At 44.5% G+C, this 27,868-nt stretch overlaps 1 protein-coding gene across 1 annotated transcript; it reads left to right on the top strand.

Annotated features, from left to right (window-relative positions):
* The first annotated feature begins 1,213 nt into the window (after nt 1-1,213).
* On the top strand, nt 1,214-27,780 carry abi3bpa (ABI family, member 3 (NESH) binding protein a). Its single transcript, XM_078285928.1, has 24 exons — nt 1,214-1,307; nt 8,238-8,417; nt 8,801-8,869; nt 9,013-9,145; nt 10,271-10,452; nt 10,687-10,733; nt 11,563-11,611; nt 12,676-12,741; nt 14,990-15,095; nt 15,151-16,284; nt 16,338-16,423; nt 17,039-17,116; nt 17,550-17,738; nt 18,708-18,773; nt 21,659-21,733; nt 22,364-22,480; nt 22,919-23,008; nt 23,190-23,399; nt 23,959-24,064; nt 24,840-24,919; nt 25,574-25,603; nt 26,040-26,198; nt 26,321-26,443; nt 26,531-27,780. Exons 1-24 carry the CDS (start codon nt 1,214-1,216, stop codon nt 26,644-26,646), a joined length of 3,585 nt encoding a protein of 1,194 aa, XP_078142054.1. The 3' UTR covers nt 26,647-27,780.
* Nucleotides 27,781-27,868: the final 88 nt, after the last annotated feature.

The following is a 27,868-nucleotide window of genomic DNA, read 5'->3' as shown; positions in this document are numbered from 1 at the left end:
GCACACAAACACATGCAAAAACTGAACTCGGTGGCTGTAAACAATGATTGATGAGTTTGGACTTCAAAAGAATTTTACGATGCAACACCGTCAGCATGTGTTTGCGATGCATTTTATTTCACCAGAAAGACAAGGCGGCCAATGGCACGTGTGTGTGAGGTGGTCTCCAGTATCCAACAGTGCACGTGTTACTAATGTGTTTTCTGCTTTTGGCAGAGAGTATGTTTATAGACAGTGGATGAGAGACATCGTTTCCATGGAGTATAATGGCAGCCATACCCCATACACTCTTCAACCTTTTGCTTACAAGATGCTTATATGACTGTTCCAATTCTCCTTCCAGTTCTCCTGATTGAAGTGCACGTGTGTATTGTGTATTGTGTGTGTGTGTGAGGGAGAGAGAGAGAGAAAGAAAGAATGCACACAGATTACAGATTATAAAGGCCATAATAGATGCACATATGCAAACACAGTGTGAGAGAAACTAGGAGAAGGGGTAATAGAGAGTATTAGAGAGACAGAGGGTCCCCCCCTCTGTGTCTCAGGACAGATGAGGAACAATGCAAAAGTATCAAAAGGCCCTTGGAGATGGAAAGCTGGATTGGTGGGGACACGCCAGACTAAGCAGAGAAAAAAGAGAACAGAAAAAAAGAGAAAGAGGAGGGCGGGAAGCTTAGAGAGAACTTACACTCCTTTTCCAGAGAAAGAGAGTGAGCAGGAGACAGAGGGAGAGAGATGGAGAGAGAGAGAGAAAAAAGAGAGAAAGAGAGGGAGGGAGGGCATGTGGTGTGGGTGTGTCTGGCTCCTTCTGTCCCCTCCCTCCACTATAGAGGTATAGATGGTGCAGGAGCAGCCCGCTGCATCCAGAAGCCCAGTCCAGTGAGCTGCACTAGTCCTGAGAGCCACCAACTCAGAGAAGTAGTCCAGCCGCTACAGATAGCCAGCCCGACTCCTGCAGCTACAACACAGGCAGACCTGCCAGACTCTCCTGAACGCCACTCTGGTCCTCTGCTAGCCCTGCGCTCATCCTGCTGTCAAAGATTAAATCAAAGCTCATCATCATCAAGCTAGTGCTGAGTGATCTTACTTCTGTCTTGGTACGGTGCGTCTCACTCCTGTTGCGAGATCTCCCAGCTGAACCGAGCTCCTTCAGATCACGGCATCAGCAGCTTCTTACACCTGAGACTCAGAGCAAAGCAGAGCGGCGGTGATGATGCAGCGCTCACACTCTTTTCTGCTCCTCCTCCTCATGGTCTCCATCGCTGGGATAGTTCTGTCCGGCCCCTCCACTGCCCGCAGAAGGAGAGGTAGGTGATACCTGCATTAGCATTATTGACATCTACTGAGATAACCCCATCAGAGAAAACTGTGAAGTTATCCTGCCATGCATTTCAAATGATGTATCAGAATGGAACAGGAGATTAGTGTTGAAGTGTGATTAGTGTGAAAAATATAGGAAATCATTTGTGCTCTTTAACTTTGATGTGAGGCGGTGCACTGGCTCAGTGGGTCGCACTTTTGCCTCACAGCAAAAGGGGCATGGGTTCAATTCCCGGCCCTCGTCCTTTGTGTGTGGAGTTTGCATGTTCTCCCCATGTTCATGTTGGTTTCCTCCGGGTGCTGTGGTTTCCTCCCACAGTCCAAAGACATGCAAGTGAGGTGGATTGGAGGCTCTAAATTGCCCATAGGTGTGAATGTGAGTGTGAGTGTCTGTCTCTATATATTAGCCCTATGACAACCTGTCAACCTGTTTCCCTGCCTTCTTCCCAATGCATGCTGGGATAGGCTCCCGCTCCATGCGACCCAAAATAGGAATAAGCAGCTAAAGAGAATGAATGAAAGAATTTCAATGTCATATGTTGTGATGCTGCCACAGTTAGTCAGGTGGATTTTATTTGCTCTGTGGATAAATGATAATTATAATGGTATTGTAACTTTATCAAGACAAACATATGGCATTTCTGTTTGTTATCAAATATATCAAGTGATGGATGATAATTAACAACATCTGCTACATTTCTGCCAAATAACAACTGATGACCACATGTGGCCGTAATGTAGCTCCTCCCCGTGTTTCCCAGACACTTGTTTTGTTTTGTGTGTCCTGGAAACAAAGCAAGCTGGGCCCTTTCACTGTGGCATTTAGGTGCTCTATATGGTGCAATGTGTGTGGGTTCATTGTTCATTGTGTGTGGGAAACTGTGGGTTCACTCCATAGGAAGAAAATCTTTGAAGTTTCATCACCAGACCCACCTGTCAGGGACTCAAAACCGTATTGATTTGAAACTGTGTGCGGCACTGTTTTTATGATCCATGTGGTTTATTCACTTTTCCCTGAAGTGAGGTGAGCAGGCACAGGGAAATGGGTCGGTTACTGCCCATAGTGTCCAATGAAAGTGCTTCCAGGTTGGGGGTCAGGGGTTAGGCTTGTAGACGACCTGGTGGGATGGCTTTCCCAGAACTGTGCCCACAAGGCAGACTATCTGTCTAGTTTATAAGTTGGCTAATTACTTTCATTCATTGCTTCTGGCAAGAGACCTTTTATTGCTTCTATAAAGATATATATTACAGCTCTCATTAATGGATTTACGTCAAGCCACCTGAAGAGACTCTTTTAAATTAAACAAAAGACATATTGACGCAGTCCTTTGAAAGCCTCATATCTCCAAAATGTAAACTTTGCAGGAACTAAGAAAAACAGCCTTGTTGTCAGTTTGACCATTATGCATTTTTAGTTTATCTAATGGGTTTTGAAAGGGTTTTATAAGACCAAGGGTGGTAACATTTTCTCAACCCATAGAGGAGCATGGAATCCTTCAACTAAAGTTAAAACATAAAAATCACCAAGATTGGAGTTTTTACATGACAACAGCGATATGCAAGTTATAAAAAAATGTTTTTTGCATTTATTATTCATGTGATAAGATGTACAGAGAAAATACAGATTGCTATCATGGTTGATTTTCATCCTCAGCTTAAAAGTAACCACAGTTTTAGACCTTCTCTCCACAAGCAGTTTCTTTTACAAACATGCCATAAAGGAAACCATAAAACAGATCCACTTTAATAAGTGGATTAGACTGTATTGAGCCTTCTCTCTCTGATTAGGATTCTCACGACAGTCTTGGAAAACAGCAGATTTTCCACAAGCGTTTTCCATATTGTCTCATTATCCCACCGCTGAGTGTGCACACACACACACACGCACATGCACACACACACACACACGCACATGCACACACACACACACACACGCGCACAAAGATTTCTGGCTTCCCGTCTCTGGCCTTCTACTTCACAGCCATACTGTTTTGTGTGAATTAAAGTTGGGCACCCTTTGAAGACTTTGATGGTAATAAAAGTGATTTGAAGTGAGCAGAGTGGAGCCGGTACGAAGAGGCAAGCACAGTGGAAAAGGTTGGCTCCTAGACAGCTTCCAGTGTGTTGCTGGCTGAACTTGGCTCGCAGACAAATCACAGTATGCAGCTTTGGGAGCTAGATGAAAGAGTGTATGTGTGTTTTTGCTTTGGGAGGAAAGTTTAAGGTCTGTATCTGTTCTTCTTGGATCACAAGTGCCTGGTTTTAGATCGAAAGATGTTATGTAATGATATGAAGTGTTGCTAAAGTGATCTCAAATGCAAATATAGTGTGTGTGTGTTTGCTTTCTTGTGTCATAGATATTACAAGATTATATAGTGTTTGTTGATGATCTCTATTTCCCAGTGCTTATGTCCCATTTACATTTTTAGATGTTCTACAACACACCACTCATTCTATATGATAACTGTCAGCTAAGAGTCAGTTAGAATGTATATGATACTGTCTGTATTAGAATGAGTTGAAGCACTTGTAATATTAGTGAATATTTACTACCAGTCCGCTCCAGAACAACATATCCCCTGAGAACTAAGCTTCCCTAACTACGCACAGTTGTGCCAGTCAAAACATGGTCTCATATCATGCATAGAGTAATGAGGAGGAAATATAGGTGAGGAGGAGGAGGTGGAGAGGAAAGATGGAGGAATGACTAGAGGAGAGGGGAGGACAAGAGAGACAAATTTAAAGGATTTTGGGGAAGTTGAAAGAGGGTCAGCGAGATGGAAAGATGGCTGGAGACAGATATAGGACAGGAGAGATTGAGTGAAGGAGGAGAGGGATGGGATGGAGTAGCGCCACGAGGGAAGGGAAAACAGCTGTTGCTCAGTAGAATCTGACATGGGAGAGATATAGTGTGAGAGCAGAGGGACCGGCGTAGAACCAGCCAAGGCAGGGGAGGACGTGGGAGTATGATCCCAGGCACGACTCTTTCCCGCTGGGCCGCAAGGTGAGGCCTCCTGGCCCCCCTTCTGTGAGCCTGAGACCGGGGATGGTTCCAGAGGAGGACGGGATGAAAGAGGCTCCCACTCAGTTCCAACAGATATTTGGTGGACTGAGGTTCCCTGGGCTAGATTCAGGATATTCCCATTAGGTCTAATATAGGTCAGTTCTGTTGTCATTTCGATAAATGGGCCTTGGGAGGCATCTCTGTGTTTTTGTTCACTAGCTAAATCATTTCAAACCCTCGCTGCTCTCGCTGGCACGGGGCTCAGAGAGATTTTTACACTTCATTGCCTTAAATGAAGGTGACTGTTTCACCAAGGGCCATAAAACATCTCTCTCTCTCTCTCTCTCTCTCTCTCTCTCTCTCCCCAGTGCGGGAAGCCAAGTCCCTCTCCACCTCTCCTCTCCCAGGACAGAAACCTGAGAGGCCCACATATGCCAGAGCTGCGTAAAATCATTCTCAGACTCAAAGCCTCATGCACGCAACGGCTGTGTGTATGTGTGTGTGGGTGTCTACAGTCAGCTTAATTGATTCTGTGGAATATATGGAAGTTTGTGATACATGGGGATGGCAGGGCAATATATTGTACCAATATATAGAGTTTATACCCTCATTTGGTCTGAAGGATTTGCAGTCAGTAGAGCCCAGCTGTGATGCTCAGTTGTTCAGACTCAAGACAAACTGACATGACTTCATTATTTTGTGTCACTTCCATACACCAAAATTACCACAATCTCAACAAAAAGAGAAAGTTATTTTCCATACTCGTGTGATTCAAAACAAAACAAGCCTTGTAGTCTGACTCCAAGGCGTTTGAGGCTACGCTTCAGATATTTATAGTTCATTAGTTCACACGTAGCCTCAATGGAAAGTCCTGAGATGATCTCACTGTATTTATTCTCAGAGCATTTGCTTCAAGGCAGTTCTCCTCATCTCCTGAACCAAAATAGGAGAGAGGACTCATACGGAGACAGTGGAGCATGAGAAAGCTGCCAAGAGGACTTACTGTAGTTTGGCAGAGTCAGACTAGCTGGTGCCAAAAATGTATATATACACACACAAAGATGCACACTTGATTTATGTGCGTACACCACACACACACAAACACAAACACACAAAAAATGACATTAAGACTGAAAGTACAATCGCCTGTGATTCTCCCTAAGTCTGCAACAGGGAGGGTGTGTTGATCTCATATGCTGACAACCTTATTAACCTACTCCCTTTCCCGGAGGACCATCCATCACCGCTGATGGGCCAAGATGGCGTCTCCTGAGCCCAGTTGCCTCCAGTTAGTGTTTCCAGTCGGTCCTTCCAGTAACAGGGTGTTTCTCCGTTTCAGGCCAGGAGGATCACACTCCCTGGCTTCTAGTTCAAAACAGGATGAGTGCAAGGGTGATGTGTTTATTGAATGATGTGGCATTGTTTATTGTACAATCTGACGCGTTTATTGGCCGACTCTTAGCAGATTGATGGGTTTGCTGGTACTGTAATTGTTGATAGATTGGTTATATTCTCGTTGATGTTATGTTGTAAACAACTCAGTGGGAATGCATAATGTATTTCACAGGATGAGGATCCTTTTTTGACTAGTGCCTTATCCTGCTATGCAAGTGAGAACTGTAAAACGCTATGTACTTGACTAGTACTTGATATAGTTGACTTGCTATATACTTTCTCTGCTATGCCCCATAATGTGAGGAGGAGAAGACTGTTTATGTCATGATGTTTTTAGTGAAGGAATTAATCTCCATAATAAGACTTACAGCCCCTTATCACCCCATGCTGACCTGGACTGACATGCTGAATTATTGTATATCATTGCAAAACAGCATTTTTGCAAGAAGACTGCAGAAGTACCTGTTGCTCTAAAGATTTCCCTATGATAAATTGGGTAATAAGGGCAAGGTTATGGAGTCAATTATAGTTACATGTGGTTTAGTGAGGTTATTATTCTTCACTAATCGCATGGTCTTGACAAGGTCAAGTCCCAGGGTGGAGCTAAATACCTAGACAGCTGTATGTTATTTTTACTTTCTGGTCATGTTAATCTGTCTTGTTACCGTGGAGATGAACCCCATCCTTCAGATTATTGTGTAAAGAAAGTGGAGGAAGACATTACATTTAACAGTGGTCATGTCTAAATCATCTGCATCACTATTGTTCTCATGATGAAAAAAATGGCTGTTGTCTGAAATGACTTGATGTGGGCACGCACACACACACACACACACACACCCACCCATATAGACACAGAGACATGTGACTTGGGGACTTGACGACTTAGCGAGTTTTTCTGCTTAGCTAACTGTCGATAGTTTTCCTTTGTAGTTGATTGATTATTGGGGTTGTGACTGGATCCGTTCCTAAACCTTTATTCATTTTACTCTGGAAATACTGATAAGTCTAACAGTCCCCAAGCGGTGTGTGGGCCAAATGGCCGGGCTTTGGACGGGGTTGCTGTGGGACTGAGCCAGTGTTTGCTTGTATTGGAGTTTCAAAAGTGCTGCCAGAAGTTTCCTAATGTTTCATACACTCAGAGCCCTCTTCCACGGAGCCAATCCCCTATTGTTTTATCGGAAATATTGAGGGGAGAAACAAAACAAATGCAGTTTTGATAGGAAACACACAGCTGGAAAAGCATGAGAGTATTTTTCAAATCCAGGGCTTCCCCCCTCTTTCACTGTCTGTCTCTGTGCTGGCCTGTGGCAGCTGCTGGCATAATGCCTCAAACAAAGTTCCACTATTTCATTTAACTCCGAAATCAGAGCCAAGGATATGTGCTTTGAGTAATACAGTACAAGCCTTGAAACAGAAAGAGAGTGCATCGCTTCAAGCCTTATAGTCAAGTGTGGGATAAACTATTCAAATTTGCCAGTCTCTCACCTACTTCTGATTTACTCCTTTCTGGTTTTGCTTTTAATGCCTCGCCAAGCGGCTCTCTGCAGTCTCTGCTCTTAACGCCCCCTCACTGCTGCAGGCATGACCTCAGGTCTCTCAAACAGTAAACACAAGTCAAGTCTTCATAGTTGCCCAAGACTAGTAAACACTAGCTGGTCTGGGCACAGGATTACCACTACGCACCCTTTGGTGTGTGTCCTCATCTAACCTTAGTCCCTGAGCACTGGTGATTTGGACTTGGGCTCTCTACTGACAAGAAGCCGATTCTGGCAGGGAACATCAAGCCTGGAAGGGGACTTGATGTTGGTGTGTGTGTGTGTGTATTTGCGTGTGTACCTGGCTCGTGTGCGTATTTACGTACAAGTCTTTTCTTTTTTATACCATTTTCTGGTCAAACCAACACAAACTCGCCATTAGCCAGCTGACTTGTAGTTTTCTTAAGAAGTGTTTACAGATTTAGTTTTACAATGACATTATATCCATTTCAAAGCCACTTCTGAGAGTAGATGAGTACCTTGTGCCCAGTAACACCTCATAGAAGAGGCAACGTATGCAGTTTATGATGCTTGTAAGTGTCAGATATTTAATTTTTGTTCTGTCTATAAAAGTAATGTTCTCACCCAGTAGGCAAGCACACAATAAAATGTGTTATTAGGTACTTCTCTCCGTGTTGTGCATGCTTAATACAATCACTGCTATTCAAAAAACTTGAACACTCGCTAACCGTTATACCCCAGTAGACCAATTAAACCAGTAAGCAATCCGCCATTAGGAGCCTGCTTTGACTGTATATATTCCTAAGTGTGTACCTGTGAGAGAGTTATAGGAGTGTTATGACATGGAGACCAGACAGTGAGTAGTGTTGAGTCTGGGAAGGTGCAGGTTATTAAGAGTAGATGCATATATGCAATGATTACTCTGTACTTTTTACCATGCAAGCTATTCATTCAGTATCACAAAAAAAGACAGAGAAAATACTTGAATGGAACAATGTGTCCTGTCCTGCCTCCCTCAGTGAGACGTCAGAACATGAAGGTACGCATCAACGCCACAGGAGACACCATCGTGATGAAGTTTCTGCGTCCCAGCGCTGACACCAAGCTGGAGGGCTACATCCTGGGCTACGGCAGCAGCATGTTCTCCAAACAGTACATCCAGCTGCCTGAGAACGGACAGCCCTATGAGACCGAGATCGGTGAGAAAGACTGTATACGTGTGTGTTTGTGCCTGTCTTTCCGTTTCACAATCATGATCTATTCCAACTCCGCTGGGAGACGAGTGTAACGGACTGCTACGATACACATGTGTATTGTATTTTGACCCTTTTAGTCATGGCTTGACTCTGTGCCTCCCTGAGAGGCAAGAGCACATCTGTGGAGGCTCGGTGTGGACTGCTCCAGCATCCCTGGCCTCCGCTAACAACCCAGCTCCTGGTCGCCCTCCTCCCAGCCCCTTGGCCTTTAGCCTCAACATAACCTCTCCTGTGCCGTGTCCTGGCCTGTTTCATGTCGGCACATAAAGGAGCAGGCAGAGGTTCCATAGAACTAACCTCTAGTCTGTCCCTCTGCTTGTTTTCAGATGCTGAGCCCAAGTACCTCATCGCTGTCCAGCCCATCCCAGCCAACGACGTGAAAAAACAGTGCACAGGTAACAAATGCATCTATAAGAACTGAACTGGAAATATGAAGAAATCAACACCAAAGTGATTTAGTGAAAGTGACATTCAGACATGAACGCTTTGGCGTTGAGGTGGACATGGACACTGAAGTAAGATGTTTGTTCCCCCTCAGGTAAAGTGGAACTGCAGAAGCCGCTGCACTTGGTCATTGGATCTGTGACGCCCACCTCCGTTCTTCTGTCCTGGGGGACGCTGCTGAAGACTCCCTATGAAGGCAACATCATGAATGACTGTCTTGAGGATGGGTGAGTTTATGCACGCACACACACACACCCATCACAAAGTGAGTGACTGCAGAGAGAGTAGGGTTGAGTGGGGACAGTTGGATGGGCTGCGAGGTGTCTTCTTCACACCAGTCCAGTCAGACCGTTCCCGTTCCAGTCATTTTCCAGAGCTGGATCGTCATGCCACAGAGCAAAAACAGAGAGATACAGGGCAGTAAAGATGCACAGATGTGCCAAAAGAACAGTGAGTCACACCTACGCATGAAGATTCATTTTCAGCCTTTTCATTTCATGTATATTGACTGTACAGTAGTTTAGGTATGCAGAGAAACAGATGGAGGAAGGATGAGTCACACACACACACGCAGCACACCCACACACACACACGGTGCAGAGAATCTGGCATAACTCGGTACTCTTGATACTAGCAGTATATAACTCCCTTAAGTCTCTCAGGTTACTGAGCAGTGGAACCAGGATAGGGAGTGCATACAGGTGTTTAGGAGAGGAGTCCGCCCACGCAGCCTAAGTGACACACTTTTCCTCCTCTCAATGAAATCCCCCTGTTCTCTTTTTATACAGAGAGCAGTTTTGGAAAAAATGATGAAAAGCTTGACCTCGCCCTGCTCTGCCTCCTGGAATAAATCCTCTCTCGGTTTTATATCTAATGTTAGTTTCATCTGTGCCTCGTGAACGAGGGAATAGAAACATGCATTGCTCCTTTTGCAGCAATAGTTGTAGATTTCTGTCACAGCGTCCGGATCAGTCCCTCACATCCTGACTGAGCAACCCTTATTTCAAGATGTTGCCACAATTTTCAAAACAAGTGAAACTGCATTGGAAACAACTGAAATTATATCACCCCATGGGTAGACATTTTCACTTGTTTGTAAGGAAAACAAAAAGAGTCAATGACTTGTTAAAATGGACATTTCTGCAGTGCTTCAGTACCATGAGTGCATACAATTTTTTGCATGGGTGGCCTAAGTGGAAATCAAACCCCTAACCCTGGCCAGTGTTAGTGCCATGCACCCATTGAGCTTTACGGGACCACTACGCAAAAATGAATCAAATAATAAATAGGCTGTATTGTCTGTAGAGCAATCTGTATCAATTTGTAATCAATTTGCTCTGTCTTTGGCTCAGACACTACACAGTGCGTTACCGTGAGAAGAGCAGGAAGTGGAACTATCAGACGTGCCCAACCAGCGACACGGTCATTGATAACCTGAAGCCCAACACAGCCTACGAGTTCGGGGTCCAGCCCACCTCTAAGGAGGGCAGTGGCGGCTGGAGCAAGCCGGTCGTTCACAACACCAACATGGGAGGTACGTCACCTAAACCCTTTCCTTCCAGGAAATATCAAGCAGCGTACTGAACCAAAACCATGTCTCTGTTTAGTTTGCATTGGCTCACTACTGAGGACCCCTCTCTTTCAATCAAGAATCATGATCCACATCTTGAGCAAAGCATGTTTGAAATGTGGTTTTAATTAGTTCCATTTCTTTCTATTAGTTCCACTGTACTGATTTCTTTGGTGTTTTTTGTGTTGTGTTTTCCAGAGAAGCCCATCCAGAAACCCTTTAAACCACGTCCTGTCAAGCCTGTGGTATGTGTTGGACACATTCATTTTCAATTTCTTTGAAATTGTCACTATTTACTATTACTATGATCTTTTTATAGATTATTGTTACAGTATAGGCTTATTGTCATCTATAACATGCTAAATGAAATGAAACTGATAAATAAGTGAAAATAGTGAAACTGCACAGGTGTACTGCTCTTTCTCCAAATAAATATTTTAGGGAACAGAGTGTGTATTTGGTACAGGCAGTAATATGCTTTAGAGGCTGTGTTGTGAGCTTTAGTGAGTGTATGATGGTCTCAGGGTTGTTTGCATCATTCATTTTCCATCCAACTGCTGAATGGAAACAGCATCAGTGCAGCCAGAGCTGACCAAGCCAAGAGAGCAGTCCATGGCTAGCTAACTTGTGGAGTTGAAGAAAAGAGAGAAAAAGAGTCAGGGAAGAAAGGGGAGAAAGGACAGTGGCGTGGAGGGGAGTTGAGAAGAGCAAGATGGAGAGAGGACTGTTGGCACTGATTTTCGGACTTTTCTGCAATGCCGTTGTGTCACGTGCGCCTGGCCCCTCGCTCATAAAATGCCACAGCTGCCGAGCATCAGCCGCAACACTGGCACTTCCAGAGGGAAACTTGGAATAACGAGCTGCCCACCGGGGAGTTTACAGATTTGACATGGAGTAGAGGGCCACGGAGTTATGCAACAGAGACACAGAGACAGAGAGAGAAAGATGCATAGAGGACAGAATGTTAATTTACAAGTGGGGCTTCTTGTTGTGCTGATAATGTGACTCCATTGATCCGTTACAAACTTTGACTAATGACAAACTCCTTCCCCTTGTCCCCTTTTCTCCCGCCAGAAACCCTTCATGTCACCTCCGCACTCCTTCCCCTTTCCTCCTCGTCATGGTAAGCCAATAGAGACACGCTCCAGCCTATGGTCAAACCCACTGAACCCTATTTAATACAGCAGCAGAATTTTTACAGCATACTGTGATTTATCACTGCTCAGAAATGTCTGTTTCAGCCCTTCACACTGACCCCTGCTTTAAGACTCAGCACTGGAAGAATTTTAACTAGATCTTTGATTTATCCTTTCCCAGACAGGACCTCATCATATCCAGTATGGTGTAATTTTAATCTTCATTTTCTGGTTTATTGCAGGTGACGAGGAAAGCTGTGTTCAAACTGTTTGTCCATGCTGGCATGCATAGCAAAATAGAAAAACAGTTCTTGGAGAAACTGTGTGGGCTTGCTGCAAGCTGCTGGTAGTATAAGAATACCTAAGTTTGGGGCGCCCCGGTGGCTCACCGAGTAGAGCACATACCATAAGGCTCAGTCTTTCCCGCAGTGACCCGGGTTCGAATCCAGCCCGCGGTCATTTGCTGCATGTCCTCCCCTCTTTTTCCCATACCTTCCTGTCTCTCTCTCACTATCTCTGTCAATAAAGCATAAAATGCCAAAAATAAATCTTTACAAAAAAAAAAAGAATACCTAAGTTAGAGAGGTCAGTCAGTTAGACGGGTGATTAGTTAGGCAGTTTAGTCAGTTAGGTTAGTCAGTTAGGTGGTCAGCTAGACAGGTGATTAGACAGTTGGTTAGTTAGACAGGTCTGTTTGGTAAATAATTTGAAATAAAAAGTTGAATACACACCTCTCATTCCTATAGTAGCTGAGTAGTTTGAATGATGTTTCTAGGTGAATATATATAGGAGTAGATGTTAGACTAGGACAATAGACTAATGTTAGACTAACATTAAGTGTGCTTTCTTGCAGCAAGCCCACTAATTCTGCTCTTTAGCAATCAAAGGTTGTGAATCAAGATTTGTGATATACAGTATTACTGTATGGAGGCCAATATGCAGCAATATTCTAACTTGACACAATCTGTCTTTTTCAGGACTCTGCAGGGCATCTTAAGTGTTGATCTACTGACTCTTTGATATTGACCTCATCTGCCTTTGTCCTTCTCAGTTCTCAATAACAGGACCCAGGTCAGACTGCCCCTCTTCCGGAACATAGCCCCAAAGACAACCCTTGGTAATGACCTTTCTGACCTATAGCTAAGGTCAGAGGTTTTTACGGGTCAGGAAAAGCTCTTGACCTTACCTCTGACCTTCCTCCTTCCTATCTGACTTCTCCATCGCTATCTCTCAGGAAGTCTTAGCTCGTTGTTTATCCACACCAGTTTTTTTTCAGTACATTCTACAGGGCATAAGACCTTTTCTCCCAGATCTCCTAATGAACGTTATATTCCTCAGCTCCAACTCCAACTACTAGACAGGATACTCTCTTGTCTAGTACAACTCCTGGACCCACAATGCGTCTGGTCACCAAACAGCCATTCGGTAAACAGTGAATCATGGTATTCTTTTTCAAAGAGCTTCATGGCACTCAGCCTGGCTGTGTGCAATCACAGGCTTGGCAGACTGTATTCTGGAGTTTGTCTTGTTTGTAAAGAGCTGCATGAGCAAGAGTGGCATGCTCTGAGTAAGAAGCTAGGCCCTCCCTGTGGAAGCCAGCCAATGGTGTCAGATGTTTGGTTTGTAACAAGGGTAAGGTAGGTGGCCTTGGCTGCATGGCATTTTTGCAAAACAACGTAACTCATAGGAATTATGAACTATGGCCTCAAGGTTCTACTATGTTTGTCAGTTATTTCTGCACTTAACTGATGAATTTGCAAGATATAATCTACACAATTTTTATCATAGATCATGAATCAAATCTTAAATCACTTAGACAAGTGTGCCAGCCAACAGTGCTGTAGAGGACTGGACTTGAATACCATTTATCTACAGTAACCACATGTTACTGGCTGCTGTTCCCATTCTCAGAGGGAGAATGACCTTTGACCAACACTGAGAACCTTGTATACTGTAGGTGCTGCTGATTCACGCAATCCGTTACAGATCAGTCACGTCCCACAAACTTTAAATGTGTCCACTGTATTTCTCAGCTTTCCTGTGTCTGTCTCTCATTTCTTTGCCTTTTGTCCATCCATTTGTGACCCATCCTTGCCCTTAAATCATTCCATGAGATTATATATATGTTCACTCCCTGTGCACTTTCACTGTCAGACATTTCCTTTCAATATTGATGTTTATTCATCACCATTTTTTACCGATTACAACTCGGAGGCTTTTGCTTTCAGCCGGATGCTGTTTAGATGGTGTGAAGTCTGCATGACAAAACTGCATGCACCACTCTCTCCAGCAGGAACTCAGCAGATTCTCTAAGATTATCTTCTCCTTCTTTCCTTGAATCTGAATTATCCTGTCCTTTTCCTTTGTCCTCTTCTCCCACATTTATCTTTTAGTTGCACATTTAATCTCAATCCTCATCAAAATTGGACAAAGCCAGCTTTTTGACACACTTTGATTCTTTTCAACGAGGCAAGCTAAAGAAATAATTAGTTAGGATGTTGTGTTGTGATTCCTCATTCTGGTTGGTTGGCCAGTTCCACTGAATTACCATGTTCCGTACATGAAAAGTTTCATACAAGAACAAAGTGGTATGCTGATCTATGTATTGTTATGTAACTCAGCTACCATAACACCACAGTCTTTACTACTTTTCCAAACCCTAGAACAGAGGGAGTGTAAACATTACATGGCCATAAAGATGAGTAGAAGTACTAAAGGCCTGGAATGCCATGTTATCTATTGCTTGCTCTCCTTCCCTGTCTTTCCCTCTCTCTCTCTCTCTCTCTCTCTCTCTCTCTCTCTCTCTCTCTCTCTCTCTCTCTCTCTCTCTCTCTCTCACTCTCTCTCTCTCTCTCTCTCTCTTTTTCTGTCACTGAGGTAAACATCTGATCAGATTGAACAATCAATCTCAAATGGTCTACCAGAATCCCACGACAGGCGATCAATCAGCAGTCATTAAACTCTCATGTCTCACAGCCTCTTAGGCGCAGCCAATAGATTTGGATGGCTGTCACTCACAGGCATACTAGGCCTGGTAGCTGAGTCTGTGTGTAGTAACACGGTTGTTACATTGCAAACAGCTCCATATGGGCTGCTTGACTTTGAAATTGGATCCCCTCTATCAGACTCGTGCCAGGTAGAATTCATTCTTTAACTTGTAGTTTAGTCCAGGATAAGCTCTGAGATCTCAGGCCAGCAGCTGTTGGCAAACACCTCTGTTGTTCTAAATTTGTGCTGTCCTCTATCTGTCTTTATCTCCTGCTTTCATTGTTTTCTAGATAATCAAAATACATTTTGTTTTATTTTGTTTTGTGAAAGAACCTATCCTACAGAAGATTATATTTGATATTGTATTTACAGTACAGTATTGTGGCATCATTGCCATATTTTCTCTCTCTCGCACAACCCAGGAGGAGGAGACCTGTCCAGAACTGTCTTCCCTCCTTTCCTGGATGTCCCTTTAGCTCCCAAGCTCCTCCCTCCACTGTCCATTCCCACCACTGTTGCCTCTGCGACAGTCTCCCAGACAGATAGACATAGACATGCAGGGCATGTCCAGCCCCATCCCCAACCTCAACCAAAACTTCAGCCAAAGACCCAGCCCCATCCACAACCTCAACCAAAGACCCAGCCCCAGCACCAACCGCAACCACAACCTCAGACAAAGACCTGGCCCCAGTCTCAACCACAACCTCAACCAAAGCCCCAGCCCCATCCTCAACCACAAACTCAACCAAAGATTCACCCTCAGTCCCAACCTCATCCACAACATAAACCAACGACCCAGTCCCAACCTCAACCACAACCTCAACCAAAGACCCAGCCCCAACCTCAACCACAACCAGAGACCCAGCCACATGCCCAACCTCAACCAGAGATCCAGCCACAGGCCCGACCTCAATCACACCCTCAACCAGAGACCCAGCCACAGGCCCAACCTCATCCAAAAACCCAGCCCCAGTCGCAGTCCCAACCACAACCTCAACCATACACCCAGCTGCAGCCCCAGTCCCAACCTCAACCAACGACCCAGCCACAGCCCCAGTCCCAACCTCAACCAACCCAACCTCAACCAAAGACCCAGCCACAGCCCCAGTCCCAACCTCAACCAACCCAACCTCAACCAAAGACCCAGCCACAGCCCCAGTCCCAACCTCAACCAACCCAACCTCAACCAAAGACCCACCCCAAGCCCCAACCACAACCTCGACCAAAGACCCAACCACAGCCCAAACCCCGACCACAACCTAAACCAAAGACCCAACTCAAGCCTAAGCCCCAGCGACAACCTCAATCAAAGACCCAACCCCAGCCCCAGCCACAACCACAACCTCAACCAAAGACCCAGCCCAAGCCCCAACCACAACCTCAACCAAAGACCCAGCCCAAGCCTCAACCACAACCTCAACCAAAGACCCAGCCCAAGCCCCAACCACAACCTCAACCAAATACCCAGCCCAAGCCCCAACCACAACCTCAACCAAATACCCAGCCCAAGCCCCAACCACAACCTCAACCAAATACCCAGCCCAAGCCCCAACCACAACCTCAACCAAATACCCAGCCCAAGCCTCAACCACAACCTCTACCAAAGACCAAGCCCCAACCTATACCCCAGCCTCATCCTCAACCTAGGTCCCAACCACAATCTCAACCAAAGGCCAAGACCCTGTCCCAACCCCAACCTCTACCCCAACCACACCTTCTGCCTAGGCCCCAACCTCAACCTGGGCCTCAGCCTCAGACCAGGACTCACTCTCCGCCCACCAGGGTCACCCCAAGACAACCAGTCCCTACGGGTAAAGACCCTACTTTTTCCCATCAGCAATCCAAAATCAGCTCTAAAGTCCTAATCTAAAAGGACATTTTAAAGGGGGCATATTGTTATAAATCATTTTTTTGTTATGAGTGTTCAATCAATACTTTATTAATGACACTGTCAAAATCTGAATCTGCTTGAGATGTTAGATCAATAGTTATTGGCATTAAAAGATTTAGACAGCTTCAGATTATCTCCATTTAACACATCACAACTGGTCTTTGTCTTTGAGTAACACCCCTTCCAAAAATGCTTACATCTTTCCAATTAATCAACTCAGGTAACAGTATTTATATCAACATACCCTTGGGTGTCATGTAAATTGAGGGGTACTTTGGTGTTGTCTTCCAATCACAGTCCATTATAGTCTCTTCTACATCTGAGAGTTTACTCTTCAAGCATTTCATGTATTCAAGAAATACCCTGCTAAGATACATTTAATTGAAAACCAACAACAGCTACCTCATGTTTTCCGGGGATATGTTACGATGAAAAATTTCTAAGAAAAAAGGGTAGGACATGCCCCCTTTAAAAGTCAAGAATATCTTCAGATAAATATTATCTTCGGATAAATAGCCAGTTTTTTTCCACACAGCTCCTAGTCCACCAGAAGAGGGCAAGCCTCTGCCAAGACCTGCCCTGGCTACAGAGAAGGCCAGTAGTAACAATCAGGGTAAACACGATGACAAGTTTGTCCCATTACCATCTCTGTTGTCATCAAGCCACATGGAATCCAACGTTTCAGTGGTACTTCCAACTGTCCATCAAACCATTGGATGATGTCACTGCTTCCCCATTACTCCACTTCCATCCTACCACCCTCCCCACCCCACTCCACCCCATCATTACTCCTGCCTCCATCTCTGCCTCCATTTTCAGCCCAGCACACTCACCCCACCCCTGACCACTCACAGCCAGAGCAGTCCAGCTGACTTTCAGACTCAAATGTTCATTTATGCCTCTCTCATTTCACTCTCCATTTCATTCTTCCACATTCTTTTTCACTGATATGGTATATAATTTATTCCATCCAGGTTAAGCTATCGTGCTTGGAAGTGGATCATCCCTAACCTCCCCAATTGCCCCCCTCCTTTCTGTTCATCTAGGTACTGGCATCCAGAGATTATCCACTGCTGCTGTTCCTCGCTCTACCATTAGCTCATCAGCTACACCGACAGCCAGAAACACCACGCAGTCTCGCACCCGGGTGTCTCCTTATTCCACTCCTAACGGCCTCAGACCATTCTCTCCACCCAGGGCCTCCAACTCCTCCCTCAGCTCCATCACGCCTGGGGGTAATGGAGCACTCACTTCGCCTCTTTCTCTATCCCCTCCCCATATGACTACCTCGGATTATTCTCTCTCTCCCCTCATCACTCTCACACTCTGTTCTGTGGCTGTGCACACACAGAGGGAGACAAACACACACAACCACCACTTTGGGTGGCACGGCTCCTGATTGAGCACAGGGTCTGTCAGTGAAATGAGGCACATTGTGTTTGAATGTTTGCGATAGTCTCTCCTTCCCTCTCTTCTTCTTTACCTCCTCTTACAGTCCACATGTCTCCCACGTTCTTCCACATGTGCTCTCTGAGGCCCTCCTATTCGGTGTGTATTTCACACCTTTACCTCCAGGAGCAGTGGCGTCTCTGGGGTCAGGATCGTTAACATGATTTACGTTCCCTCTTGCTGGCCTGGTGGGAAGTCTGGCCGCAGCACTGGCCAGAACACACCACATTTACACCAGGCATGCCAAGCCAAGCACTGTGCAGCCAGCACTGCCGCCACAGCCAGTCTCTCTCTCTCTCTCGCTCTCTCTGTCTGTCTGTCTATCTCTCTATCTCTCTCTCTGTCTCTCTCTCTCTCTCACTCACTCACTCACTCTCGCACACACACACACACACACACACACTGCACAAATTCCACACCCAAAAGAGTTAAAGAAGAGTGGAAGGTGAAGAAAAGTCAAAAGATAGATGTTATGCTTTAAAGTCATGCCAGTTCCACTTGTATATCCATAACATCTGTAAAACCAGGTGGTTGAAAACACAAACAACTGTCCAGCTGTATTCTCACTGGAAAAAAAAAACACAGACTATTGGAAAGTACATAAAACAGACTTTCTTTCTTGACTTTCCTTTGGTGCATCCCAATTGCATTGCAAATCTCCCCCGTGGTGTTTTTCTCATATTAGTGTGTGTTTGGCATGTTGACACAAAAGACATGCAGATATTTTATAACGGACCCTTCTCTCCCTCCAACAGCCGATGGGGAGTATCATAAGGGCCATGCTCTTCCCAAACCTGTGGTGTGGTCCAAAGATAAAACTGGTAAAGACAAACCGAGATCATCACCCTTCAGTGTCCCTCACCCACTAACCTAAGAGGCACTGTTATGTCCCGTCCCACACAGTCAGACTGACCTGTGCTTTTGTCACAATCCTCTTGTGCTCTGTGATTTGGCAGCTTGTCCGTCTGTCAGCGTGATTGTCCGGTCTTGGTCTGTGTTGTCCAATACGTATAGCGTCATTAGGCTATACTAGACTGAGACTGAAGCCAAATATTTTCCTATTTGTCACCAGGTTTTTGGCATACCTGTTCACTCCACCTTATTTAGACTATTGCACATATGGATCTGCAGTTATGACTACACCAGACCTGGGTCAGTTGCTTACTGAACTGCTTTGAATTATTTGAAAATTAGCTTTAGCCTGCTTGGAGTGAAAGGTGGATGTGGTTTGCCCCTTTTGGTCAATCACATTGTTTCCATTTTGCCAGGCAGGCTCAATTTATCACAGTAATTGAATTCATCTCAAATAGTAATGCAACCCACGCCTGGACCACATGTATTAATGGTGACACTCCTCTCACTCCTTGTTGTTTGGACTTGTGAGGAGAGGTTGTGCTTCAGTCCCATGTCACAGCTGGTGTGTGTTATTTCTGGAAACTTGGACGGTTTCAGAGGTCTTCAAGGAGTCGCAAGGCTCTCTGGAAGCAGCTCTACAGAAAAAAATATACTCATCTTGCCTGCCGCCCTACACACATATCCAAATATAAAAACTTCTAATGAATTGTCAGTCTGTCTGAAGGCTTTGCATTTTTATTAGGAGGAATCAACACCAAGTCTATAAAATAACTCAATAACAGCCTGTGTGAAATATGAGGATATGATATGAAAGTGTTTGTCATTCATTTTATACCAAATAACACGTTGCTACTCTGTGTAATACAAAAGGCTGGTGCAAAGTCTGCTTCTGGCAAAACATTGAATTAGAGCGTGTCTTAGACATTTTTTATAGAACTCAGTATTATACACTATACAATATAATGCACTGGCATCTCAACTTGAATTCATTTCAAAGCCTTGGTTTTAGTGGACTGCAGGTGTGTAATGGACAGTGTCCATCTGTGAATCCCATCCATGAATTCTGAGTGTGTATTGCAAAAGCAACAATCCCAGTGATGTGAAACAGTGGTATGCATTTCTCTGGGAATATTTTTCTGGACGGAAGGTAAATCTCTGTGTTTTGACTGCATATATTTTCACGTTCTCGCCCGGAGAAGAGAGTATCTGACAGAAACCAGCACTCACACCACTGCTGCTGTTTTAACTCACAGATCAGAGCAGCATTAACTATGCAGCAGTGAGGGCTTTGGCACCCCAGAGGCCCAGCCTGGTCTTCGCGGGGTGCACTGTGTGACAGCTTTGGCAGACCAAACATCGCATCACATCGCCATGGCTCTGATCTCATTTCCAGCCCAGTTAGCATGACGTCAGTCCTTTGAAAGTCTACAGAGGCTGTCACTTGTTCATGCTTCGCTTACACCCATCTATTTGTATGTCCTGAGATTGACATTTAAATTACTGAGTAACCATGATGTGAAGTGTGGCTTTATGTCAGCATGTGCTTGCCATTAGCTGATAGTTATACCTTTTGTGAGCCAGAAGCATTCCTAAAACTTATTCTTAGTGTTAATCAGACTTGTTGGCAGATGTGGTCTCAGATTGTCTTGATAGGCTCAACGTATTCCTCCTGGGAGTATATGCTAGAGATCATTGATTTATACGGACTAGAGAAGGAGCCATGTAGAGGTCAGTTCCAGCAACGGCCAGAGTTGAAACAAGCCAAGAGAAATATTTATGAGCTGTCTTTGTTACAACATGGAGAGTTTGGACCATTATAGTATCTGGTGGACAGAATGACCACTAATGAATCTCTGAGATAAGAGAAGGCCAAGTGAAGATGGGAGGGACCCTCCTCAGTGCCGCTCACTGGAAATGGATCCCAGCTCATATAAGCTGGACTATCACTCAGCACCTCAGATATGAAACATGTAGGGGAAATCTCGGGTGTCACGCCTCCCAGACTTTCTCCACCTCCTTTAAGAAAGTACCTACCACAACAGAGATTTAGAAAGATTATGCTTGTCGAAGAACGTTGAATCACAGGAGATTCCTCACGTTTAGAAGTTTGACAGTTTGGAGCTCAAGCGTCTTCATTACAAAGCCTCGCACTTCCGTACGATTAGTTATCCGGCTCGCTAAAGCTCCCTCATTCCCCGTGTCCAAAAAAGAGTGAAACTGAGCCGGTCTCCATCTCATAGCCTGAATGGTGCTTTATTTTATCGTATCCTCTCTGGAACAGGAACAATGCAGTGATTGTGGAAAATTTGGCCTGGTTGTATCTGAGGATTAATTCAAAACTTTTTTTTTTCTTAGGAGATATATAAGATCAGACATAAAATAGCTATTGGGCCTTGCTACCTTTCTTTTAGGATCCACATATGATTTTTAAGTTCCTCTGATTATTATTCTTCTGGGGCTTTTATGGTGAATGGTTAAAGCATGGGTTTATAGTTTCAAGGTTATTAAAAGTTGACATGGTTTTCATTAGTCACAGACCATGGCAGTGCAGTGTGGCGGCAGTTCACAAGTGACTTTGGAGTTTCACATCCAATCTGTCTGGCTTTTCTGTACTTTATTGTTGCTTGTGTATTCTGTCTGTGTTTGAATACTAGTGCTCATTTCTCAGCACACAGTATTACTATTTCTCCCTGTCCTCAAATCTATAAACGTGGCATTCATTCACAATTATTGCACTATGGAAATAACCAACAAATCAATTATTTTCAGTTCTGTATCTCATCTTCAGTGCTGACCACCATGTTCTGTTTCAGTTGTAATTCCTAACCCTGCAATGGACTCTGTTTCCCAGGCTCCACTGCAATTCTGCACCCCTCTCTTCCTGTCAACAAGAGACCCAACCTGGTGGGGAAACCTGGGGACCATGGTGAGGGCAACAGCGATAGCTGCACTGTGCTGTACCTTGTCCTTTATTATTATCACCACAGCAAGCCTTAGGGAACGCTCTCTTACAGTACATTGAAGCACCTTTTTCTCATCTTATGTTCTGTGATTAAAAAAGTGCTCACAACTCTTAAAACAACTTGCACTGCAATGTACACTGTATAAAATACTGCAGTTGTCTAAACATTACAGTTCTTCTCAACAGGCTTTTTTTTTGCTGAAGCTTTTTCTGCCCCCCCCCCCCCTCTCTCTCTCTCCTTTTTTTCTCTCACTCTCTATCTCTCTCCTTTCTCTCCTACTCCACATACAGTATGTGTATTTGTGCGCATGCAGCCGATGTATTTGTGTGTATGTGTGCGTGTGTATGTGTGTGTGTGTGCAAATGCATGGTTCTGAACATCTGTGCATCCTTGGTTTCAGCGAATATGTTCTGGCCGACCCTTTTTCCCCTTTTAAAGAGCACAAGGGCTGTTGCGCAACAAGCGATCTCTGATCTTTCAGCAGCCAGGAAGAGGCCGCTGAGTTGCACAGTGGGGATGGCCAGAGCAGATGGATCACAACTGTGTATAGAGTCAGATGACAAGAGTGATCTCTCCTCCTCCTCTGTCCTCAGACAAACCCATGGACCTGAAACAAGGAGAGAAGGAGTCCATCTTGAAGCCATTCCTGGTCACAGCCAAGCCCAAGCACGAACGCAAGCAGACAACCACCTCTGCCCCGGCATTAAACAGTACGAGTAACCTCAATGATTGTAGCTGTTAATGTGTATTAGGATGATCCGCGTAACTCATAATAGCAGCTTTCATACCTGGGTGCAGTTATTGTATATGAAAATTGGACACGGTGAACGTGAGAGCGCACGTGATTGGAACAGCATTCGAGTATGAGTGAACGCATCATCAGGTGTAAGCAGATGTTAATATTGTGGTGGGCAAATTTTACAATTAATATGCATGTGTGACTTTATTTGTGTGCAAGGTAGAGAGAGAAAGAAAGAAAAAAAAGGCAAAAAAACTCGAAAGAGGCAGAAAGAAAGCGTGAATGTAGTCCAGAGCAGGTGCTGGCTGCCCATTAACCTGGGCCAGAGCTGTAAAAATGAGGACAGCGAGAGCTGCCAGGGAATGCTGGCACATCAGACTCATCCCCACATCATCCCGTTTCCTTTCAGGCAGCCGTTTTGACATGTATGAAAACTCCTCTATATTCAGCTCCTTGCCTGCGTCAGATGTCGACGCCCTGGGCAACAAGCGCTTCGTAGGTAAGACTTCATCAGGGTCATTCTACATCTCCACTGCAGGTTTAAACGCTTCACCGTCGGAATCGGCGACTCGCTTGTCTTCGATCATCAGACATAAAGGTGTTATACAGGTATAACACAGCAGAATGAATGAATAAGTGAATAAATGTAATTTCTCCTCTCTTATTTTACCTGTCCACAGCTCCCCATGTGATCTACAAGACGGATAAGAAGCCAGATGAGCCGTGCTCCATCACCACCTCCCTCGCTTACTTCCCCGAAGAGGAGGCCAGTGAGCAGAATGTGACCGGCCCGCCCCGCATACCGCCCTCCAACCTCACTGTGGTGACAGTGGAGGGCTGCTCGTCCTTTGTCATCCTCGACTGGGAGAAATCAGACAACGATACCAAAGGTACAGCACATGCAAGCGAAAGGGTGAGCTTTCACAGTGTAAAAGACGGAGTGAGTCGCTGATTAGCAAAGTGTTTTTTGTTCTTTTTTTGGCACTGAATGTACAATCTTAATGTGGATGTTCAGTGAAGCCGCTGGAAACAAACTTTTTACAAGTGACAAATGACAAAGTGATGACCATGGATAAGTTGAGCCTGTCAACATAAGGAGCCTATTAGATTCTGTTAAAGCTAGTGAGTCTGCAATGTATTATTGTACTCCATCTGTGCCCAATCATGTGATGTGTCCATATAATAACAACATATTGTAGAGGAAGACATCACATGTGGATGCTCAAGGCGAAGTCTATCAATGCAACCACTCGCCCAAAACCTTGTGTTCTGTCCTAAACGTTCACATCTCTCTCGTTAAAATGTCATGTTAAAATGAAATTTTGTATTTTAACGTCACACCGCTAACATATTAATGAGGTTGTTAATGTGCAGCTGTTCATAGTTAAAACGTGAGAGTGTGTTTGTGTTATTAAATGCACATTGGGGATTTTTCTTCTCCTTTGTCAGAGTATGAGGTTGTATCCAAAACCGAAGGACCCAATGGGGAGGAGGTGTCCATACTGACGACCAACCAGACACACACAGCCGTGGAGAATCTCAAACCAGAGAGCAGGTACATAACTTGCATTGCAGGACATCATAATGTTGGGTGCACTTCTTTTAATTGATGATGGAGAAATAAAAAGCACTTGGTGGCAATACAGGAAGAGGGACACATTCCTCTTAGTTTTCCTATTGTTCAGCAGCAGTTCTAGAGATGGAAAGCAAGCACCAGGGCTAGTAGCTGATTGCACTAGCAAGGCTTTTAGTAGACCTCATCAACAGGCGACATTTAATTAGCCTGCTAGTGAGGATATTTTTTACTGGTATGACCATAATCTGTTGTATTCCCAAAGCCCATGCAGTTAATCAAGTTTGGTTTTGCTCTGTGCACGTACAGAGTGGCAAAAGCAAGACAAAAGCTGAGTAAAGCTGGGTGGAGTCGGTCACTGAGTTTTTAATTACACTCGGTCGCAGCTAGCATCTGGAGTCTCAGGATTCACCAGAACCTTCCTCTGGGCTGGGTCCGCTGGCCCAGCAGAGGAGTGCCAGCACATCTGAACATCGCACATGGAATAATCATTAGCTGTGTGTGTGTGTGTGTGTGTGTGTGTGTGTGTGTGTAGTGACCCATAGTCAAGGCTGTCTAGCATAAAAATATCAAGTGTCTCAGTTCTGGAGAGGGGAGGAATTCAAATTTAAAACTGTACAAAGTTACGATTACGGTGGACAACAGCGACCAGGGTTTCTATTCCACATTTTTCTTGTGTATGTGGATTCTGGGGACATTCCTTTGTAGATGGGAGTCACATTTATTGTTTGCCATTCTTTATCTTTTTTTCTCTCAGTTATGAATTCAAAGTGACACCAAAGAATGTGTTTGGGCCAGGACCCTCCAGTGAGCGTGTGTCCTTCAGCACTGAGTCAGGTAAGTCTTACAGACCTCATCCACTGAACCAGAACAGAGAGAATCCCTCACAACACGTGTTTGCTGTTAAATGAGAGACTAATTAGTTGCCTGTTAAAGCCACAGCTTAGCCTCTGTGTATGTTGCTAATTATCAGGCTGCGATTAGCATAGCTTAGAATCTCAGAAGGTGAGCAATTAGGCAGTTGTTAGTCTAATGATTTCAGCATGGCCTCTTGATTTCCAAAGCCTGTCTGGCACTGGGGCCTGACTGATTGAGACCCAGGGGTGCTGTCAGCTTGCCAGACGTTTCCCGGGGCGCATTTCTAACGCAGCCACATCACCGACACGGTGACGGAACGCTTCGGTGGTAGTCACTTGACTTCACACTGATTAAAATGCACAACAGTTGTGTTTTCATCCTCAGGTTTCACTTGTGATGATAGCACTAGTAGGGGAATGCTTTGCTTAATTGGCCTCTTGCCTTTGTGCAATCAAAGCCCAGTCTTTTGGGGTTTAACATTTTTAATATTAGGCCAAATGGGCCCTAATACAAGTCAGAGTTTATGTAGCACAATAATTCAAGATGTCCCGTGAGTGTATAATAATTTGAAGTTTTTCTGATGATGTGATTCATTGCAACTCAGTCTTCTTCCACTCCCTCTCCCATCTGCAGCGGATCCGCGGGTGAGCGAGAATGTTTCAGGTGAATGTCTTCCTCTTCTCTATTCATCAGTATATCCCAGCCAAATGAAACTGCATTTAATGTTGAACCTCCCCTATAGTTTTGTGTCCTGTTCATATAGACCACATAAATTAAGCCTTCCCGTAGGGGTGTGCGTTTGAATAAGTGTGTGGATGAAAGTAGAGGTGAAGGTGGCATGCAGACTGGTTGGTCGAGAGAATGAATGATGACAGAGTTGAGCATAAATAGTTGATGGGGTTGGGGAAATGACGGAAAATGGGGACAGGCACAGGGAAGTAAAGGAAATCTACAGATTACAAGTTTTGGATTTTTATTTAGTAGAATTTAAAAGGAAAATGTTGTAACAACTGGAATGAGTGTTTGTTTAACTTTGCTCAATAAACATAAAGTTGAAAAAAAAAAATGTAAGCCTTCCCCCCTATTGTCTTCCCTACAGGAAAAGACGCCATCTGGACTCAGTTCCCATTTAAAGCTGATGCCTACTCAGAGTGCAATGGAAAGCAGTATGTGAAGAGGACTTGGTACCGCAAGTTTGTGGGCATCCAGCTCTGCAACTCCCTGAGATACAAGATCTACCTGAGCGACTCTCTCAATGGTAGACGCTTGTCCATTAATGTATTTGCTATTATGTTAATGCTGCATCTGAGCGATCGAACATGCAACCGTTCTATTTCGTATAGCTATGCACCCAAATTCCTTTCCTTTCCTCGTCTGTAGGGAAGTTCTACAACATTGGGGATCAGACGGGGCATGGTGAGGACCACTGTCAGTTCGTAGACTCCTTCCTGGACGGACGGACCGGCACCCAGCTCTTGGCTGATCAGCTACCCGGCAGAGAAGGTATTTTGGCCAGCTAGAACCGTTCATTGATCCTTCCAGTTCCTGAACTGTGTAGACCCTCATCCCTTCTCTGTCCCTTTGCACCAGGGTTCTACAGAGCGATGCGGCAGGAGCCTGTCAACTTCGGAGAGATCGGAGGGAAGTCGCATGTCACCTATGTAGGGTGGTACGAGTGCGGCGCGCCCATTCCTGGGAAGTGGTAAGACCTCAGAAGGCTGCTTGAAAGGAGGATGACTTCCTTGGTGAAGAGGAAGAGTACTAAAGACGCCCGACTAGGCCTGAAGGGAGGTGGGCCTCTCTTTCGTTACCATGGACACTGTAGATAGGTCTGTCTGTTTGAAGTCAGCCTACTCTCCCATGTATGAACCTGTACAGGACCATTAGGTGTCACAAAACTCTATTGAGTGCATTTGTAATGTCATTGGTCTTAATTTCACTATTTATCAAACATGATGTCATGATACAGAGGAAAGGATACAGGAGTTTCTGAGCGAATCAAAATGTTGAATATGATCACAGAGAAAATGTTGGGAAGCTGGCTCCCAAAATGTACTAACTTGTATGATGTTATTTATCAAGGGATTGTTATTGAATATTCTGTGTGTGTTCTGTCTTTTGAGATGAGACAAAAATGTTTCCCAACACTTGCATGGTAATGAACATACACCTTGGTCTTTTGTACACAGAAAGAAGATGTCAATCATTCATTTACTGTACATTTCAAGTATGTAAAATACAAGCGCGCAAGCACACACGCAGACATGCAGAATCGACCTCACTCTTATAGTATATTCAAGGATACCTTCTGCTGGCCCTAAGGGATTATTAGCAGTTGCAGTTTGCACAGTATAAAACTATTGTTCATATATGTATATGGTGTGAAAAGTAAGTGTACCAGGGTACCAGGCTGTTAGTTTCCAAGAGGGGATTTCGGGTAATAGATATATTGCTTCAGCCAAATTACAAGTAGATATTGTACAAAAGCAAATGCTAGAGCCCCGAGGTTCCAAGGGGTCACTTGGAACAAAGAGCATCCTGCTATTTTTTTAGTCTTTAATGTCCTTGCAGTCTTCAGTTCAAGCTTGCCCTGTGCCAGTATATTTTACACTTCAGTAGAAAAGGACAAAATGTGCTGCAATGTGGAAAAGGCATTTTCAAGCAAATGACCTCTGCAATCTGTGCTTTAATGAGTTCAGATGTTATACGAAGTGTACATAAGGCTTTACAATGGATATCGACTGCCAAAAGAATTGTTTTCTATATCTTACATGACTGCAGTTGAAATTTTGTTTTTGATAAGAACCATATCTATTTTCAACAATAAATCCTGAGAATGTTTTTTTTTTTACTCTGATATTCACTTCCATTCCTTGTATGGGTTAACACAATGTATTTCAATGTTGCAGAATTCAACTCCAGAGGGAA

The sequence above is a fragment of the Centroberyx gerrardi genome, chromosome 10 (genome assembly GCF_048128805.1).
Source record: "Centroberyx gerrardi isolate f3 chromosome 10, fCenGer3.hap1.cur.20231027, whole genome shotgun sequence".
Taxonomy (NCBI): Eukaryota; Metazoa; Chordata; class Actinopteri; order Beryciformes; family Berycidae; genus Centroberyx; species Centroberyx gerrardi.
Note: the sequence above shows the minus strand (reverse complement) of the source record. Positions and strands in the feature narration are given on the sequence as shown.